This window comes from Chiloscyllium punctatum, chromosome 20, assembly GCF_047496795.1.
Source record: "Chiloscyllium punctatum isolate Juve2018m chromosome 20, sChiPun1.3, whole genome shotgun sequence".
In the NCBI taxonomy this organism is placed as follows: domain Eukaryota; kingdom Metazoa; phylum Chordata; class Chondrichthyes; order Orectolobiformes; family Hemiscylliidae; genus Chiloscyllium; species Chiloscyllium punctatum.
In genome coordinates this window covers 90724431-90742852 of record NC_092758.1, presented here as the reverse complement: position 1 = coordinate 90742852, position 18422 = coordinate 90724431, and the positions used below count along the sequence as shown (strand labels likewise).

At 42.8% G+C, this 18422-nt stretch overlaps 1 protein-coding gene across 3 annotated transcripts in view; it reads right to left on the bottom strand.

Annotated features, from left to right (window-relative positions):
- Positions 1 to 5205: 5205 nt before the first annotated feature.
- b4galt7 (xylosylprotein beta 1,4-galactosyltransferase, polypeptide 7 (galactosyltransferase I)) overlaps positions 5206 to 18422 on the bottom strand; it is a 28504-nt gene continuing 15287 nt past the window's right edge. For all 3 annotated transcript variants that reach the window (XM_072591211.1, XM_072591210.1, XM_072591209.1), the window contains exons 4-7: positions 14072 to 14297; positions 12732 to 12815; positions 8782 to 8886; positions 5206 to 7153 (exon numbers count right to left, since the gene is read on the bottom strand). In XM_072591211.1, the coding sequence (XP_072447312.1) occupies positions 6998 to 7153; positions 8782 to 8886; positions 12732 to 12815; positions 14072 to 14297 (571 nt within the window). In that variant the 3' untranslated portion in view covers positions 5206 to 6997. The remainder of the gene's footprint in view (positions 7154 to 8781; positions 8887 to 12731; positions 12816 to 14071; positions 14298 to 18422) is intronic.

The window sequence follows — 18422 nt, the reverse complement described above, 5'->3', positions numbered from 1 at the left end:
GTTGAAGGTGTTAGCCCCATGTGTGCTGTTGTCTGTGCCATAATGTTTAGACTGATTCTAATCTAAAAAATGAGTTAACAAGTCTTACATGGATTCATGTAAACCAAAAGGCCCATTCTAAAAGATGAGAGATTTAACAAATAATCCAGGTCTTTTTCAATATCTAATTTAAGTTGCATCACACTGTAAACTTTTGCTATAAATTCTGTATTCTATGATCTTATACTCCACAATCATCTGATGAAGGAGCAGTGCTCCGAAAGCTAGTGCTTCCAAATAAACCTGTTGGACTATAATCTGGTGTTGTGTGAGTTTTAACTTTGGACACCCCAGTCCAACATCGGCATCTCCAAGTTACTTTACAAAGCAGTAGAGAAACAGCTGACAGTGGGCAGAAGCTGGTGGCGGGCGTGAGGGGGCTATTGAAGGCAGGGAAAGAAGTGAAAAGGCAGAGCTGCTAGAAGCTATTAACTGAAGGAGTGACATTGACAGTGGGTCAGTTGTTGTACAGAACAAGGAATGGGTTTGTGTTCAACAATGGAATGTGTAAACAAACAGTTACTTATTAATTAAGGCCAAAATGTCTCTGCCATTGAAGGGTAGGACTTACCTTCCATTATCTGGGGATCTTGACAAGGAGAGTGAAGCAGACATTGAATGTGGATGAGGACATAGGCTAAAGTGTTTTGGAGATATTAAGGTAGCTAACAGTAGAGCGGAATAAAAATCAAATCATTGGAAGTTTAAGCTTCACAGGGAGGTGAGAAAAGAGATCTTTCTAAGAGAGAACGAAACTGGGATCAAAGTCAGGTAGCACTTCAATGTTTTGGTCAAATGACAGTTGTATGTATTCTGATACATGTCCCTATTATCATTGTGAAATACACAGTGCAGTATCTTCTATAAAAGCAGCAATGTTGCGGTCCAACACCTAGTCTGAGGAATTATTAATGTCAGCTAATTTGCCTGATTGGATTTGCCTCCAGTATCTCAATATACCTTGCTGTTAAAAAACATCCTGTACACCAGTCATTTCCATAATGATGTGTTGACAAGATGCAAAACTGTCTTTCACAGAAACAAGAAAATATTAGCTTCCAACAAGTAAACATACTCCCCCAATATTATCTGGCCTGTCAACAGCTCCCATCTACAAAGTGTTGTAAGGAAATCTGTGTTGCACATTTCCACAAAAGCAAAGGAAGAAAACACACCTACACAACATCTTTAATGAAAGTGGATGAGGTTTTGGTGTAATATAGCTCAAACCCCAGGGAATCTAACTCATGTCCCATTACAACACTGTCCTGGATGATAGTACAGATCCTTACTGAAGTGAATACCCACGCGAAACAAAAACTGTGTTGCTGAAAACAGTGACATGAAACCAAAAGGTCTTGCGCTCATCAGGATAGACACAACAATGTTAAATCATCAATAAATTCACACCCAAGGAGAAACACAGATTCACTTTATTGGCGAGTTCACTCTTGATTGAGTGAAACAGTGTCATGCAGGAAACTACAAGAAATTATAGGCAGCAGGTTATGCAGAATTTTTAAAGAAATCTGTTGACAGGATATGGCTGTTGTTACAACAGAGAATGCTGGAAAATCTCAGGAGGCCTTAAATAATCTGAGCAGAGAGGAACAGAGATAATGTTTTAAACCCAGTATGACTTCTTCTGAACTGAAGGGCTCATACTGGGCTCGAAATGTTAACTTTGCTTTTCTCACTACAGACTGTGCCGGGCCTGCTGAGATTTTCTCTAGCTGTCTGGGTTTGTTTTGGATTTCCAGCATGTGCAGTATTTGTTTAATTATTAAAGTCCTGATTGCTCGGAGGCAGTAACAGCAAACCACATGCTGGAGTCATGTGTAGGTCAGACCAGATAAAGATGGCAGATTTCCATCCCCAAGGGATAAAGTGAACCAATGTGTTTTTTTTTAATGAGAATTGACAATGATTGCAATATGATACTCCCAACAAGATGGTTGCCATCCAGCTATTTATTCCAGATTTTTTTTTACTGTCAGCTGCTATGGTCAGATTCAAACCTATATTCCCAGAACTTTAACCTGGAGTTTCAGAAATACTAGCCGAGTGGCAGAAGCACTGTGTCACCAGCTACTTGAAACAATGCACAGATTAAGGCTTGAACCCATTCCCTTTGTTGGCAGAGTACAGGTCCCTGTGCAGAAATTTACACTTGCTAGAAGCAACTGATAGCTTGTTGTCAGTTTGGCTATTCATGCACTCAGGATAGTTCACCAGTGGCAGTGCCCCTACCTCTGGATGAGGATCAGCTACCTTATAGGTTTCCCTTATTTAACCTGTTCTGAGATTACACACCTCTGGAGTGGGTGGGACTTGAAGCCAACTCTCCTGCCTCAGAGGCTGGGATACTGTACCTTCAGAGCCCTCATGGGCTACCTCAAAGTTTGACCAATTATCTTAAATTTGTTATCAGTGTGGCTATTCATGCACTCACAATAGTTCAACAGTGGCAGTGCCCCAACCTCTGGATCAGCTTGCAGGGGTTTAAGTCCTATTTGCTCCAAAGTGTAGAAAATACCTGCAGCTTTTTAAAGAAAAATGGATATGAGTTTGTTGTGCAATAATAGTGCATCTGATTCCAAAGAAGGTTTTATTAGATGACTTATTGCTCAGGTGCAAACTGTTGAAAAGAGGCAGCATTTTTGGCCAAGGTGAGGCATTGACAGAATCTGGCGATGAATGTTTGAATCTGTTTGGGAATGATGACCTATGCAAATCTGTGGGATAACTCAGCAAGAGCTCCGACAGGACACGATGCATTTATGGATGATTTTGGAAATTGGAGGGGATGGGAATTATCCTTGAGGACATTGCAGAAGTAGAGGTGACAATGGTTGCAGAAGCCAGACATTGAGGCAAGGTCAGAGCTAGCAACGTTGAAAAATGGACAGCAAGTAACCTTAGTGGTAGATAGAAGGGAATGTTTCTTTCAGAAGGTTACTCTGGTTGAAACAGTGTGCAGAAGGTGAACACAGTCTCCTTGAGCCTAACAAGGGAAGGTGAAATCAGTACACTTTTAAACAGGGCTGAAAAAACTGATAACATTAGGTCTTTGTAATGTGTGGAGACACAAAATGATGGCCCATCCATAACAAACTAGCAGTTTGAAAAGACAGAGATGGCATTGAGAAAAATGAAGAACACGTGGGTATCTTCAGCATACTAACAGAAGCAGACTCTCTGCGTATGGTTGGTGTCACCAAGAGGAAGCATGTAAATAAGGAAGAGGAGGCAGAGGATGAATTCTTAAGAGAATAACAAGGAAAATGTCCAGGAGTTGCTGTAGTCATTGCTGGAGCTACACTGGGTCAGGCAGCACGCGAGGAGCAGGAGAGTCGACATTTCGGGCATAAGCCCTTCATCAGGAATGTGGATGGGGAAGGGGGCTGAGAGAGAAATAGGAGGTGGGGACTGGGGGAGGAAGATATCTGGGAAGGCGATAGATGGATACAGGTGGGGTTGATGGTGATACAACAATGGAGAGGGTAGGGTGGATACATGAGAAGGCAGACGGACAGGTCGGTGCTGAGTTGGAGGGTTTAACCTGGGAGGTGGTGGAGGGAGGGGAGATTTGGAAACTCCAACTGACAGAACGCTTCAGGGAATGTCGCTGGGACATACACCAAACAACCCCACCCCCCTGTAGCCAACCACTTCAACTTCCCCTCCCCTAAAGACATGCAAGTGCTGGGCCTCCTCCACTGTCAAATCAAAGCCACCCGCCAACTGGAGAAAGAACACATCATCTTCCACTTTGGGACCCTACAACCACACAGCATCAACATCAACTTCACTAGTGTCCAAACCATTGACCTGCTGGGCTTTTCCAGCGCTGCACTGTTTGACTCTGACTCTCCAGCATCTGCAGTCCTCACTTTCTGCTGGAGCAATATTGGAACAGGCAACAGCCGTAATGAGGAAGACCATGGAGGAAACAGATGTTTTGATCAACTGTGTAGCATGTTGAAGAGGCAGGAGGGGATAGAGTTTTGTAGGAATTGTGCAGAGTTTCTTGTGAGTTCATCTGCAGTTGGCAGGATGGAATGCTGGCTGATAGGCATTAACAGAATGGTGGGAGAAGTGATTGCGCAGTTTCTAGGTAATCAAGTATTCATTCACTTTGCCAAGACTGGGAGTGTGCAGATTGGGAAATGGTTGAAAAGGGAAACCTCTGAAGGTAGGGAAGGTGCAGCACAACAGAGATGTTCAAGAAGGGAATTTGAGTGGGCAAGATATTAATGTTCTTCAGGCACATTTTGCTCAAGAGGTAATGACTGCAGTGCGTTCAGCGATCTACTGCAAAAGCAACCCTTTACATGTTGTTGCAAAATACCTACTTTAACCATCTCCAAACATGTTCAAATTCACTTGAAATTCTCAAGTACAGTGTCTGCATGGGTTTCTTCCAAGTGTTCCAGGTTCCTCCAACAGTCCGAAAATAGAACATTACAGCGTAATACAGGCCCTTCAGCCCTCAATGTTGTGACAACCTGTGGAACCAATCTGAAGCCCATATAACCTACACTATTTCATTCTCGTCCATGTGCCTATCCAATGTGCAGGTTAATGGCCATGTTAAATTACACATAGTGTCCAGGGATATGTAGTTAGGTTGATTGATTAGATTAGATTCCCTACAGTGTAGAAACAGACCCTTCGGCCCAACAAGTCCACACCGACCCTCTGAAGAGCAACCCACCCAGACCCATTCCTTTACATTTACCCCTTCACCTAACACTACAGGCAATTTAGCATGGCCAATTCACCTGACCTGCACATTTTTGGACTGTGGGAGGTAACCAGAGCACCCGAGGAAACCCACGCAGACACGGGGAGAATGTGCAAACTTCACATAGACATTAGGCATGGGAAATGCAGGGTTACAGGATAGGGTAAGGGGCTGCTCTTCAAAGTTGGGCTGAATGGCCTGTTTCCACACTGTAGGGATTATACGATACCCACAGAAACACTCTGGTTTATTATGCAACTTTGTTTCTTAGGGGGAGGATTCTGTCGGTCAACCATGGCGACATATAGAAAAGCTTAGGGGAAAACAAACACACAAAATTACAAACCTGCTGAATATTTCAGCTCCCTTATGAAGCAGTGCATGTATTTGTTGTATGTTTCAAGGACAGCACAACACAATTGGTAAAATTAATTTATTTCTATGAGTTACCTGCAAAATTAATAAATATGATAAAGAAATGCACTGGAATGGCAGTTGCTACGCACCAATACTGAACTCATTGCATCCCCTCTCTCATGGACCTACATAGCAAAGCATAATAGACACTAAAACAAATGGAAATATTCTAAAAGGTCTTTGCAGTTGTAGATTTACTTATAAATCCACCCATTTCATTGATAAATGCCAGCATTGCCTTAGCTTACTACTGTAACCCTCCAACAGCCATTAACCTGAAGGGTAAGGTACCTTTGATTGAGCTACATAAAAAGGAATGTGCAACCTTAAAGCACTGAGTTTTTTTTTCTAATTCAATGGATCCAAATGCTTCAAGAACACAGAAAGAGATCAAACAATATTTATATTTGTGCTTCTGGTTACTCTCTTCCTGTCAACCTGGTATAATTCTGTTTGCTGTCTCCTGATTAAAAAAGGTCTTGGCCTAATTATAAGGTCTTATTATAAAAACTATAAGGTCTTCATATTTCATCACCAGAAAGATTTGATTTTTGAAAGATGTATGTAAGTTTTTTAAAAAAGCCATTTCCAAAGCAACTGCAGAAACTGAAAACAGCTTCAGAGCAGGGTGAATAAAAATCATCAACAGTTGATGAAGTGTGCAACTAAATGACCTGGTCAACAATGAATGTTCACCCATTTAATACTTTACTGTAGTAGTATTGCAAATATTCCACCAGGTGGCAGGACATCCAAGAGAATCACTGTTCTGCTCCTTATCATATGCTTGCTGAGAATGAATCAGGATGAGCAGGGGCCCCACAGATCACAGCCATGGAGTGATCCAAACTCTCATTGTAACAGTAGCCTTAAGTAGACAAAGGTTCTCTTTATGATATCACAATGAATCAGCTGTAAAAGTGTAAAGCACATTGCCTCCTATTCACCTTCATTATAAAATCCTTCCCACCCTTTACACTGTTCGGAAATGTAACTTTCCTAGCTGGACAGATGGTCACCTTTACAGCATTCACATTGGCCGAATTTCAAAACATGTCACAGCATTCAACAAATTCAGGTGCCCACCCTGGGGGACTTGTAGTAAGCTGCTGCCTGTCTGTGTCTAATAACTGTGCTCACCAACATGGAATAAGGGGGCACTAGTATCCGGTTCTTTGTAAACATTTGTTCCATCAATCGGAATCAAAAAGGAGCATCTTTAGGCTTTAAATCACACTCATGGGTGGTTTACGGCTTATTGTGAAGGCAAAAGTTTACAAATCACACAATTCCTGGTCGTCACTGAATTCAGGTAAAAGGTTCCCTTGACTCAAGTGATCTCATCGGCTCCAGACAGAACAAACTGTGGTATAACAATGATAGATGACAATTCTTCACCAGAGTAAAATGGTACAATCCGTCAGGGGACCACTTGCAACGGTTGACAGGTCTTGTTTTCAATAATAAAACAATTTCAATGGTAAAAACATTCCAAATAAAAAATTAAACTGGATGTTCATTTGTGAGCAACTTCCCCTGAGTAACATATTACTCCATCCTTGATGACCTTTACAATGCAGTAATGTGTAACAGAAACTATCAGCACAGTTCAGCCAGAAGGGAAAGTCCATCTGTGCCTCCCTCTAATACTGCATTACTTTAGCACCTGGTTCTGTGTTGAGGGCATCTCTGGTAGGAACAGGTGCCCATGATCACACAGTGATAGGTCCATTCATGATATCACCATAACCATGTCAGCAAAGTGAGATCCTGTTAGTTTCTGGCTTTGTCCAATCAGTTTATGACACACCATGGAGTTTCATTCAGGTCACATTCCAACAGGATGTTAATGATGAGGCAGTCTACCCCTTCGATTGTCAGCTCAGATCTCGACACTACACTGTACTTCAGGTTTTTTAAACCACCTTCTTTGTCAATTTTAAACTGTTCCTGAAGATACAAGAAATGACACACACACACACATAGAGATATACTTTTAAAAACAGTAAATTTAGCATCTTCCCTAGCCCGACTTTGTACCTTGAAGAAGATGGCAGAATCAGGTATTATTCAACAAAACAAACCTCCAAAGAACTGTGGATGCTGGAGATCAGAAACAAAAACCTAAATTGCTGGAGAAACTCAGCAGGTCTGGCAACATCTGTGGAGAGTCATAGTCATAGAGTCATAGAGATGTACAGCATGGAAACAGACCCTTCGGTCCAACCCATCCATGCCGACCAGATATCCCAACCCAATCTAGTCCCACCTGACAGCACCCAGCCCATATCCCTCCAAACCCTCCCTATTCATATACCCATCCAGATGCCTTTTAAATGTTGTAATTGTATCAGCCTCCACCACTTCCTCTGGCAGCTCATTCCACACACGCACCACCCTCTGTGTGAAAAGGTTGCCCCTTAGTTCGAGAAACAGTAAATGTTTCAGAACCCGTGACACTTCTTGAGAACTGAAGTGTCACCAGACCTGAAATGTTAACATTGCTTTCTGTCCACAAATGCTGCCAGATCTGATGAGTATCTCCAGCAATTTCGGTTTTTGTTTCTGATTTCCAGCATCCGCAGTTCTTGAGTTTTTTTCTTATTTAGTGTCTTATCAGGGAACCGTTAACAAGGGAAATTGTTTTAAACTGGGAATCATGGGAGTGAAGTAATGACAATTAGCATAGCAATTTCATTAATGTGAACTTACCACTGAGAGAGTCGACATAATCCCCAAGATTAAAACAGGACCTTTTTGTTTAGAATCCGTACAGTGTGAAAGCAGGCCATTCGGCCCATTGAGTCCACAGTGACCCTCCGAAAAGTATCCCACCCAGATCCATCCCCCCCCACCCAATCCCTGTAACCTTGCATTTCCCTTGGCTAACCCACCTAGCCTGCACATCCCTGGATAGTATGGGGCAATTTAACATGGCCTGCAATCCACCTACCCTGCTCAGCATTGGACTATGGGAGGGAACCCCTGCAGACATGGGGAGAATGTGGTAACTCCATATAGTCACCTGAGGGTGGAATTGAACCCAGGTCCCTGGTGCTGTGAGGCAGCAGTGCTAACCACTAAGCCATCATGCCACCCCTTGGTTGCTATCACATATCTCTCTAGCTTTGAGAAACTTGCTTTCCTGATTAATTAGCCAAATTAATTAATGAGAAAGGTAAAATTGGGAATAAACAGAACTATAACTCTAATCGGTTCTTCTCTCTCTCACTCTGCTTCTTAGCAGCAAACACAGGAATAGGGTGATGAGTGAGCTCTGCTGGTTGGCACCTTTTCATGACTGTTTCTATTCATTTCCCATCTATTTAAAATGAGCATTTTAAATGCTTTGGAATATTGTTTTGCTGTGTGTTTACTGTTTTGCCTCAGTTTTCTGAACATGGACTTTCTGTCCTTCTGCCCTCGCCTCCCCCGCCCCCCCCCCACCCCCACCGCCCTCACCCCCACCCCCACCGCCCTCACCCCCACCCCCCCACCCGAGAGAGCGAAATTGTAATTGGGATCCCTGATGTGCGTGGGTAGGGAAAGCCCTGTGACAGAGGTTGTACTTTCCTTACCTGCTTCTGTCTCGACACTCTCTTCTGGTCTCGCTTCCTCCATGCTGGGTCATGGATATGCTTGAAGGTTTGATATCCAGTTTTGATTCCAGTCGGACGGTACAACTAGAGATTAAAACAAGTAACAAGTCTGTTGTACAGCACAAAAGCCACGTAGCCCATTTTGTGTTAGAGAGGCAGAAAATTTCAGAGAAGGCACAAGAAGACATGGCTGATGTCATAATAAAATTGCAGGATCGTGTTAACTGTCTAATCTAGAGAGAATTGAGAAGTCTCTCAATATCCTTGTTATACAGAGAGATTTTAATGGTTGCAATTTGTTTTGCAGGGCCAGGAACACAAGTATTCCAGGGGAAGGCTGGAACAATCACCCATGTCCACTCATGTCGGAGAAAACAAACACGCCCCTTTATGTCACCGATATTCCGAAATCCGTCTGTCAATCTCTACTTTAAATATACTCAATGGCTGAACTTCCACAGCCCTGTGGGGCACAGAACTCTAAAGATTCACCACCCTCTATGTATAAACATTGCTCCTCATCTCAGTCCCAACTGGCAATCCCCTTATTTTGAAATTGCAGGTCCAACCATGTACCTGCTTCTACCCTGTCCATGAGTGTCCATGATTTTCCATATTTTGCAGGTTTCAAAGAGATCACTCTTATTCTTTTGAAGCTACAGGCCCCGTTTTCCCAATATCTCTTCAGAGGACAGTCCCATCATTCCAGACTGTTGGTGAATGCTCCCCAATGCCAGTCACCAATCACTGCGCTATCTTATGAGGCATTCAACGTTACGACTGTGCTGCAGCGATGCCAACTGACCCAAATAGCCCAAACCTCGAGCAGCTGCAGCTAACAGCACTCTCTGCCCAGAGGGTTATTGAAGGCAGTTGGAAAAACTCAGAACCCGTGAAAAGAATCCTTTGTTTTAATTTTTAAGAGGTAAAAGAGGGACACTGAACGTGTTCATTTTAATTTGTATTTTCAAGTTTAATTGAGTTTTGACACCATGGGTCTCCTGAAGAACGGCAATGAGACCGATTACCTCACTACGCACAACATAAACTAGTTATCCTAGAATCAACAGCTGGATTACACATATCCACATACCACAGGATATACACTAGAGGGGTTGGAAATGGCCTGTCATTCCTCCATGTCTTAGCTAATAATACTGAATACTTAAAGACTCACGTGCTAATCACTTCAGATTAGGGACATTCACTTAAATGCTTCATCATCTAACAACAAAGAAATGTTTAATTTCCCAGTTTCTTAGCCTAAGCCACTAACTTTGGTGAAGGGAAACAAGGCTGTGATCCTCAGCAGCCAAACAACATGGCCGCCCATGATGTCTGATTTCTCTTCTTCCATTAGAGCACCTCACAGTCCACTGCTTCTGCTGCCTCCAATCTCCCACGTACAGCCTCTCTCACTGTCACCCACCGCAACTGCTCCTTCCTCTGGTCAGGTCTATGCTCTTCTCCACTTCACGTTCTCTCTCAGCCTCTGCTGCTGGTTTAATTTGGCGTCACGTTCAGCACAGCATCGTGAGCCGAAGGGCCTGTTCCTGTGCTGTACTGTTCTTTCGCTATTCAGGTTGTGTCTACTAGTTTCTGGATTCTCTTTATCTGCACAGAATTTCTCAGCATCTGCGAAATCAAGCGCCCTATTTGTTTTATAAAGATCACCTCTCATTGTACTAAACACCAATAAGTATATTGGCCCAATCTGCTCAACCTCTCCTCATGGGATAACCCCTTAACTCCAGGAAATGACTGTAAACATTTCTGAACTGCTCCCAATGTTTGTATATGATACGTTTAGAAAGATGACCAAAACTGTACACAGCACTCCAGGTGCAGTCTCACCAACATCCTATATGGTTCCCTCGTTTTATATACTACTCACCTTGCAATAAAGACCAACAGTAGTTTTGCACTCCTAATTATTCACTGGACCCACTTATGAACTTTTTGAGATTGCTGTATCCTTCAATATCACAGCATGCTCCAATCACACTCAATTAAATGCTGCTCCCCTTTTCTATCCTTGCTTTCAGAATGGAAAACCTCATTTTCCCACATTATACCCCATCTGCCCAGTGCTTTGCCCACTCCCTTAACATATGACTGACTATCACTTTGCAAACTCAAGAATTAGCTTTGTCCCTACCTTTGTATCAGCAGCATATTTGGCTACTCTACAGCTGGGGCTTCCTTCCAGGGCACTGAGATAGATTGTGAATGGCTGAATCTCCACACTGATGCCTGTGGCACTCCTGTAGTCAGCTTGACAAACTGAAAAATGACTCGTGTATCTCAATTCTGTTTCCTCTCATTTAGCGAAGCCTCTGTTCATGCTCATATATCACATCCAACAACATGAGGGTTCAGGTACATAATTGTTGCAAGTTGCCTCACAGGTAGACAGGGTGGTTAAGAAGGTATTTAGCACACTTGTCTTCATTGCTCAGATGTTTGAGAATAGGAGTTGAGAAGTCATGTTGAGGTTGTAAGAATGTTGGTGAGGCCACTTTTGGAGTGCTGTGTACAATTCCATTCACCCTGCTATACAAAAGATATTATTAAACTGGAGAGGGCTCAGAAAAGATTTACAAGGATGTTGCCAAGACTGGAGAGTTTGAGTTATAAGGAGAGGCTGGGACTCTCTTCACTGGAGCGTAGGAGGTTGAGGAATGACCTTATGGAGGTTTATAAAATGATGAGGGACACAGATAAGGTGGACCACAAAGGTCTTTTCCCTAGGGTAGGGGAGTTCAAAACTAGGGGGCATATTTTTAAAGAGAGAGGAGCAAGATTTAAAAGGGACCAGAGGGGCAACCTTTTCACAGAGAGTGGCTCGTGTGGAATGAGCTGCCGGAGGAAGCGGTAGATGCAGGTACAGTTACAACATTTAAAAGATATTTGGACAGGTACATGAACAGAAAAAGTTTCAAGGGATATGGGCTAAATGCAGGCAAATGGGACTAGTTTAAGTTGAGAAACTCGATCAGCATTGACGAGTTGGACCGAAAGGTTTGTTTCCATCCTGTATGACTCAATAAACTCTTACTGTGCAGTAACCTTTAATCTGGCATCTCAACTGCCTTTTAGATATCCAAATAAACTGCATCTACTGGCTCATTGTTCACACAACGTTTTAAAGCCTCAAAGAACCCCAATAAATTGGTTATGCTGAGTGGACATACATGGTTTGTCTGCAGTGGTGGGAATTACAGTGTTGGTGTATAATGGAGGGGATCAAGAGTTTCTCTTATTGATTCATGGAACATAGATATCGCTGGTTAGGCACAGCGACCATCCCTAATTGCCCAGAAACCAGTTAAGAATCAACCCAATTGCTGTGGGTCTGGAGTCACATGGAGGCCAGACCAGGGAAGGATGGCAGTTTCCTTCCTTACAATCGACATGGTTATCATTAGACTCTTAATTCCAATTTTTCTTTTATTACTGAATTCTAACTCCAACATCTGCCATGGCAGGTTTTGAACCCAGATCCCAGAACATTATCTGGGACTCTGGATTAACAGCCCAGTGATAATACAACTAGGCCAAGGCCTTCACATAACAAGGGCTTCTTCAGCTATTTCCTCCCAGTGAGAGTTGGGGAGTGAAAGGAAGAAAGGAAATAACAAAACTGGGAGAACACAAGCTGTACATAGAATGTACCATTTATACTGACTGCTAGCATGTCAGTCACCCAATGTTGGTGGTGTCCCTCTATTAAATCTTGGCCACCTGTACATTCAAGCAACATTCATGCCAAATCACAGGTTGAGAACAGCATGCAAGAATCAGGAATTACCAAAGATGCACTAAACAGGAATTTCACAGTATGTCAGAGTTTAGACTTGCTTACACAAACACTGAAAGGTTCGAGTCTCTCTTATAAAGCATGGTGTATGGCAGTGCAAAACAATTACCTGCAGCCCCGCTGCTGAGATTCTACGATAAAATTCATCATCCTCACGGCCCCATCCCCAAAACCGATTTGACATTCCATTACACTGTAAAAGAACAAACAGAAATTGCACAGCTTCCAAAATAAAGAAAACACCACTTTGGGCAATACATCAATGCCAGAGCTTCCACAAGCACATGAGCTTCCTCCCAACCCACCACATCGACATATCCTTCCATCCCCTTCTCTTTCATTTGTTTTCTCTCTCATCTCATTGTCTCATAGTACATTAGTCAACTTCAACACTTCATCTGGTAGCCAGTTTCAGAGTCATGCTAATATCTCTGAGTACAGAAGTTTCTTCTGTATTCCCTAATTCAATTTACAATTATTGAAAAGCAGCTGTGATCCAAATACATTGGGCAGGGAACTAATCGCAAGAAACTTAGACAACAATAAAAGAGGCATGTTACACTAAATGCACACTGAAACTTAGATAATAAAGAGGGCATTTATGAGTGTGTCTTTTCCATCTAAAACTCACCTCTTCAATATAACACATCCCAGGGACTGTTTTTGAAGGATGCAACTTAGTGACTAATGATGAGGATAAACTAAGAGAATGAAGTTGTATTCAGTTGAAAAGCCTATGGCCCAAACATATACTCCTGTTTTTCATGAGTGAGGCTTGATTAAGTTTCATGATTGCTAAGGCCTATAATTAGTAAAGGAAACCAGTTAGTGTGGTTGGCCGTGGCTAACTGGCGATGTGCGATTGCCTCTGATGTTAGAAGTTTCAAGTCCCACTCCAGACACATATCGGTTGGTGACATTTCAATGATGTAATGAAGCAGTACTGCAGTGGTGGAGCTGCTGATGTTTAACAACACTGTCTTCCACCTCAGGCAGGAAAAAAAGATCACTGCAGACTAAGAGAAGTAGGGAAGCTCTGATCAGTAATTATCCATCACTTAGTAGAGTTAAAACAGAATATCTTGCCAGTGTTTTGCTACATTAACATGTTAATTACTCTTAATGAATACTTCACTGGCTATGAAACAATTTGGGTCATCCCAAAACTAAAATTACTTTCCTTTTCTCACAGATACCTGCAGGATAGTTTCTAAACTGAGGAATCATTACGTACAGCCATATTCATCCAAGTTCAACTCTTTGATTTCTAGCTCCATCAAAATGCCGAGTGATTGTAAATATCACTCATAGATAGTTAGTTACTAAGTTAACTATCAAACACCAATCCCTACTGATCCATTGAACCAATGGATTAGCTCCCTGCTAATCAGATCAGAGCTGCTTTTCAATCAATAATAGTTATGGGCTCTGTGACGAATTATTACCCACCAGTTCAAAGTGCTGCTTGGTCAGGAGGAGGATCCCTCCTACATAGCTGCTGTAATGGTAGAGAGGATGAAGGTCTGGGGAAGCCACATGAAATGGCCCTTTTTCAGGATACCCATAATCCAGCTGGTCATTCTGGGGTAACAAGTCCACGTCATGCATAGCGAGGTAATCCGTATCATTGCCACTCTCCAGGAAACCTACGTTTATCAAAGAAGCTCGATTAAACCTGCAGATACAAATTAAAATGAACACAAGATATTCAGGGTCCCTCTCATAGAATCTGTAAAAAAATCTTTTTTTAAAAAATGTAAGTTTTCAAAACTGATCATTGATGATAATTGATTATAAGTCATGCTTTAAAAAAGCCAATTTCCTTTCATTATACCATTAAAAAGGTACACACAGAGCACAGCCTTGTGTATGAGAATCAGAGCAACACATTCATGGGCTGGGATCCATTTTGAGGCTTGACCTAAATAATGAAGGTCCTTATACGGTGCAGTTAAGGTAGAAGGATGGAATTGAGGAACATGGTCAAAATCCATATGTGACAAATGTAATGTCAGGAGCAAAATTATAGACAAGAAGAACGTGTGTGTGTTTAGTAGGTAGGTTATCAATGAATTACAAGAGACGAGATGAGAAGCCTCCATAACCCCCCTAGCGCACACACACACACATTCTTATTGTCTAAAAGGTTTGTTCCTGAAGTTACATTTGCTGTATGTGGATTTTGAGCATGCTCCTCAATCTCATCCTACAACCTTAACAGCGGGTTGGTGATCGATAAATTGTGATCACTTAAATGGTTCAAACGAAGATGTTTTCCATCGTTTAGCTGACAATGAAAAGGAAACTGAAAGGCTGAACCTTAGTTGGTTTTAGATTCATCCTACCTTTTATGCTTTGGAAATACCTGGGTAATTTTCCCACAATGCCTGGTTATTGCCTGTTCAATTGCTGCAAAATACTTCAGTTAGGAGATGGCTAGTTGCAGTGCATAGTCTTCAGCACTCAGAACATTGCCAGGACCCATAGACTTTGCTGTTTCCATTGCACTCAGCTACTAATATCACAACTAGGAGGTAACTATGATTACCTACCCATCATTCCCAGTTATAGACACTTGCCAACACGTTGGCTTTGACTTTTGCACTTTCATCTGGTTAACTGAAGCAGAAAATAGGATATTCATGGAGTCTCCTCCTTGTACATCTTGCCTTACTGTCCACCACCATGACTGAGAAGGTGATGGGATACAGAGCTTTCCTTTGAAAGCTGAAGGCAGTAGAAAGATTAGCTAATCAAAAGTTGGAAAAAAAAACTCAACCATGTTGCTTCTGCAATTGTAAGGAGCACGTGGATGTAACATCACTCAGTTGGTGCCTGATTTTATAATATTCCTGATATCTGGTCTGCTATTCACCCCATCAGGTTTGAAATTACCTTCACCAGAAACCCTGTCTGCAGCTACTGCAAGAGTTATCTTTGTGATTTCTGGAGGGAAAATAAACAATGATAGGTATGTATAATCATACACTGGAAATCAATGAAAACTAAACATGCAAATAGTCCATTTTGAAAACAGACCAAATCAAAAGCCTAAAAATGACCCCCAAAAAAATCACAGCATGTATTGTATAGACAGGGTTTTGTGACACAATGGTAGTGTCCCTATCTTTGGGCCAGAAGTTCCATGTTAAAATCTCACCTCCTAGATGTGTCATAATATGTCCAAAATGTTGATTAAAATAACTCTGTTGGATATAGACATGTATATATCATTGTGGCTCACATACATAACATGCAGAAAATGTACATCTTGGGTGTTAGTGCAGGACAGTCACAAGCTGAAATGGTGTTGTCTCATTCCCTTTTCTAACATGGGTTTCTCAGGGGCAGGATTGGTTGTTGGATGTTCCAGGGTTTAGAGCATTTAAAAAGAATGGGGGGGGGGGGCGGGGAGAAAGAGGAGGGGGTGTAGCACTACTAATCAGAGAGGGTATCACAGCTACAGAAGCTTCCATTGTCGAGGAAGATCTGCCTACTGAGTCAGTATGGGTGGAAATTAGGAACAGCAAGGGAGCAGTCACCTTGTTAGGGGTTTACTACAGGCCACCCAATAGCAGCAGGGAGATGGAAGAAAGCATAGGTCGGCAGATTTTGGATGTAGTAAGGTTGCTGTAATGAGTGACTTTAACTTTCCCAATATTGATTGGAACCTCCTTTGAGCAGAAGATTTGAATGGAGCTGTTTTTGTAAGGTGTGTTCAGGAGGGTTTCCTAACTCAGTACGTTGACAGGCCGACAAGGGGAGAGGCCATTCTAGACTTGGTGCTCGGAAACAAGCCGGGGCAGGTATCAGATCTTGTGGTGGGAGAGCATTTTGGTGATAGTGACCACAACTGCCTCACATTCTACATAGCTATGGAGAAGGAGAGGATTAGGCAAAATGGGAGGATATTTAATTGGGGAAGAGGAAACTATGATGCCATTAGACATAAGTTAGGAAGCATGAATTGGGAGCAATTGTTCCATGGTAAAGGCACTATAGACATGGAGACTGTTTAAGGAATAGTTGTTGCAAGTGATGAATAAATATGTCCCTCTGAGACAGGTAAGAAGGGGTAAGATAAAGGAACCTTGGATGACGAGAGCAGTAGAGCTTCTCGTCAAAAGGAAAAAGGTAGCTTACATAAGGTGGAGGAAGCTAGGGTCAAGCTCAGCTCAAGAGGATTACAGGCAGGCGAGGAAGGAGCTCAAAAATAGTCTGAGGAGAGCCAGGAGGGGGCACGAGAAAGGCTTGGCAGAACAGATTAGGGAGAACACAAAGGCATTTTACACTTGTGGGCGGCACGGTGGCACAGTGGTTAGCACTGCTGCCTCACAGCGCCAGAGACCCAGGTTCAATTCCCGCCTCAGGCGACTGACTGTGTGGAGTTTGCACATTCTCCCCGTGTCTGCGTGGGTTTCCTCCGGGTGCTCCAGTTTCCTCCCACAGTCCAAAGATGTGCAGGTCAGGTGAATTGGCCGTGCTAAATTGCCCTTGGTGATAGGTAAGGGGTAAATGTAGGGGTATGGGTGGGTTGCACTTCGGCGGGGCGGTGTTGACTTGTTAGGCCGAAGGGCCTGTTTCCACACTGTAAGTAATCTAATCTAATCTTATGTGAGGAATAAGAGAATGGTCAAAGAAAGAGTAGGACCGATCAGGGATAGCATAAGGAGTTTGTGTGTGGAGTCTGAGGAGGTAGGGGAAGCCCTAAATGAGTTTTTTGCTTCTGCCTTTACAAAAGAAACGAACTTTGTAGTGAATGAAACCTTTGAAGAGCAGGTGTGCATGCTGGAATGGATAGAGATAGAGGAAGCTGATGTGCTGAAAATTCTGTCAAACATTAAGATTGACAAGTTGTCAGGCCCGGACCAGATTTGTCCTCGGCTGCTTTGGGAAACAAGAAATGCATTGCTTCGTCACTTGTGAAGATCTTTGCATCCTCGCTCTCCACTGGAGTCGTACCTGAGGATTGGAGAGAGGCAAATGTAATTCCTCTCTTCAATAAAGGAAATAGGGAAATCCCCGGCAATTACAGACCAGTAAGTCTCACGTCTGTCGTCTGCAAGGTGTTAGAAAGGATTCTGAGGGATAGGATTTATGACCATCTGGAAGAGCATGGCTTGATTAAATGCAGTCAACACAGCTTTGTGAGGGGCAGGTCATGCCTCACAAACCTTATCGAGTTCTTTGAGGATGTGACTAGAAAAGTTGATGAGGGTCGAGCTGTGGATGTGGTGTATATGGACTTCAGCAAGGCATTTGATAAGGTTCCCCATGGTAGGCTCATTCAGAAGGTCAGGAGGAATGGGACACAGGGGAACATAGCTGTCTGGATACAGAATTGGCTGGCCAACAGAAGTCAGCGAGTGGTAGTAGAAGGAAAATATTCTGCCTGGAAGTCTGTGGTGAGTGGTGTTCCACAAGGCTCTGTCCTTGGGCCTCTACTGTTTGTAATTTTTATTAATGACTTGGATGAGGGGATTGAAGGATGGGTCAACAAGTTTGCAGACGACACAAAGGTTGGAGGTGTCATTGACGGTATAGAGGGCTGTTGTAGGCTGCAGCGGGATATTGACAGGATGCAGAGATGGGCTGAGAGGTGGCAGATGGAGTTCAACCTGGATAAACGCGAGGTGATGCATTTTGGAAGGTTGAATTTGAAAGCTGAGTACAGGATTAAGGATAGGATTCTTGGCAGTGTGGAGGAACAGAGGGATCTTGGTGTGCAGGTACATAGATCCCTTAAAATGGCTACCCAAGTGAACAGGGTTGTTAAGAAAGCATATGGTGTTTTGGCTTT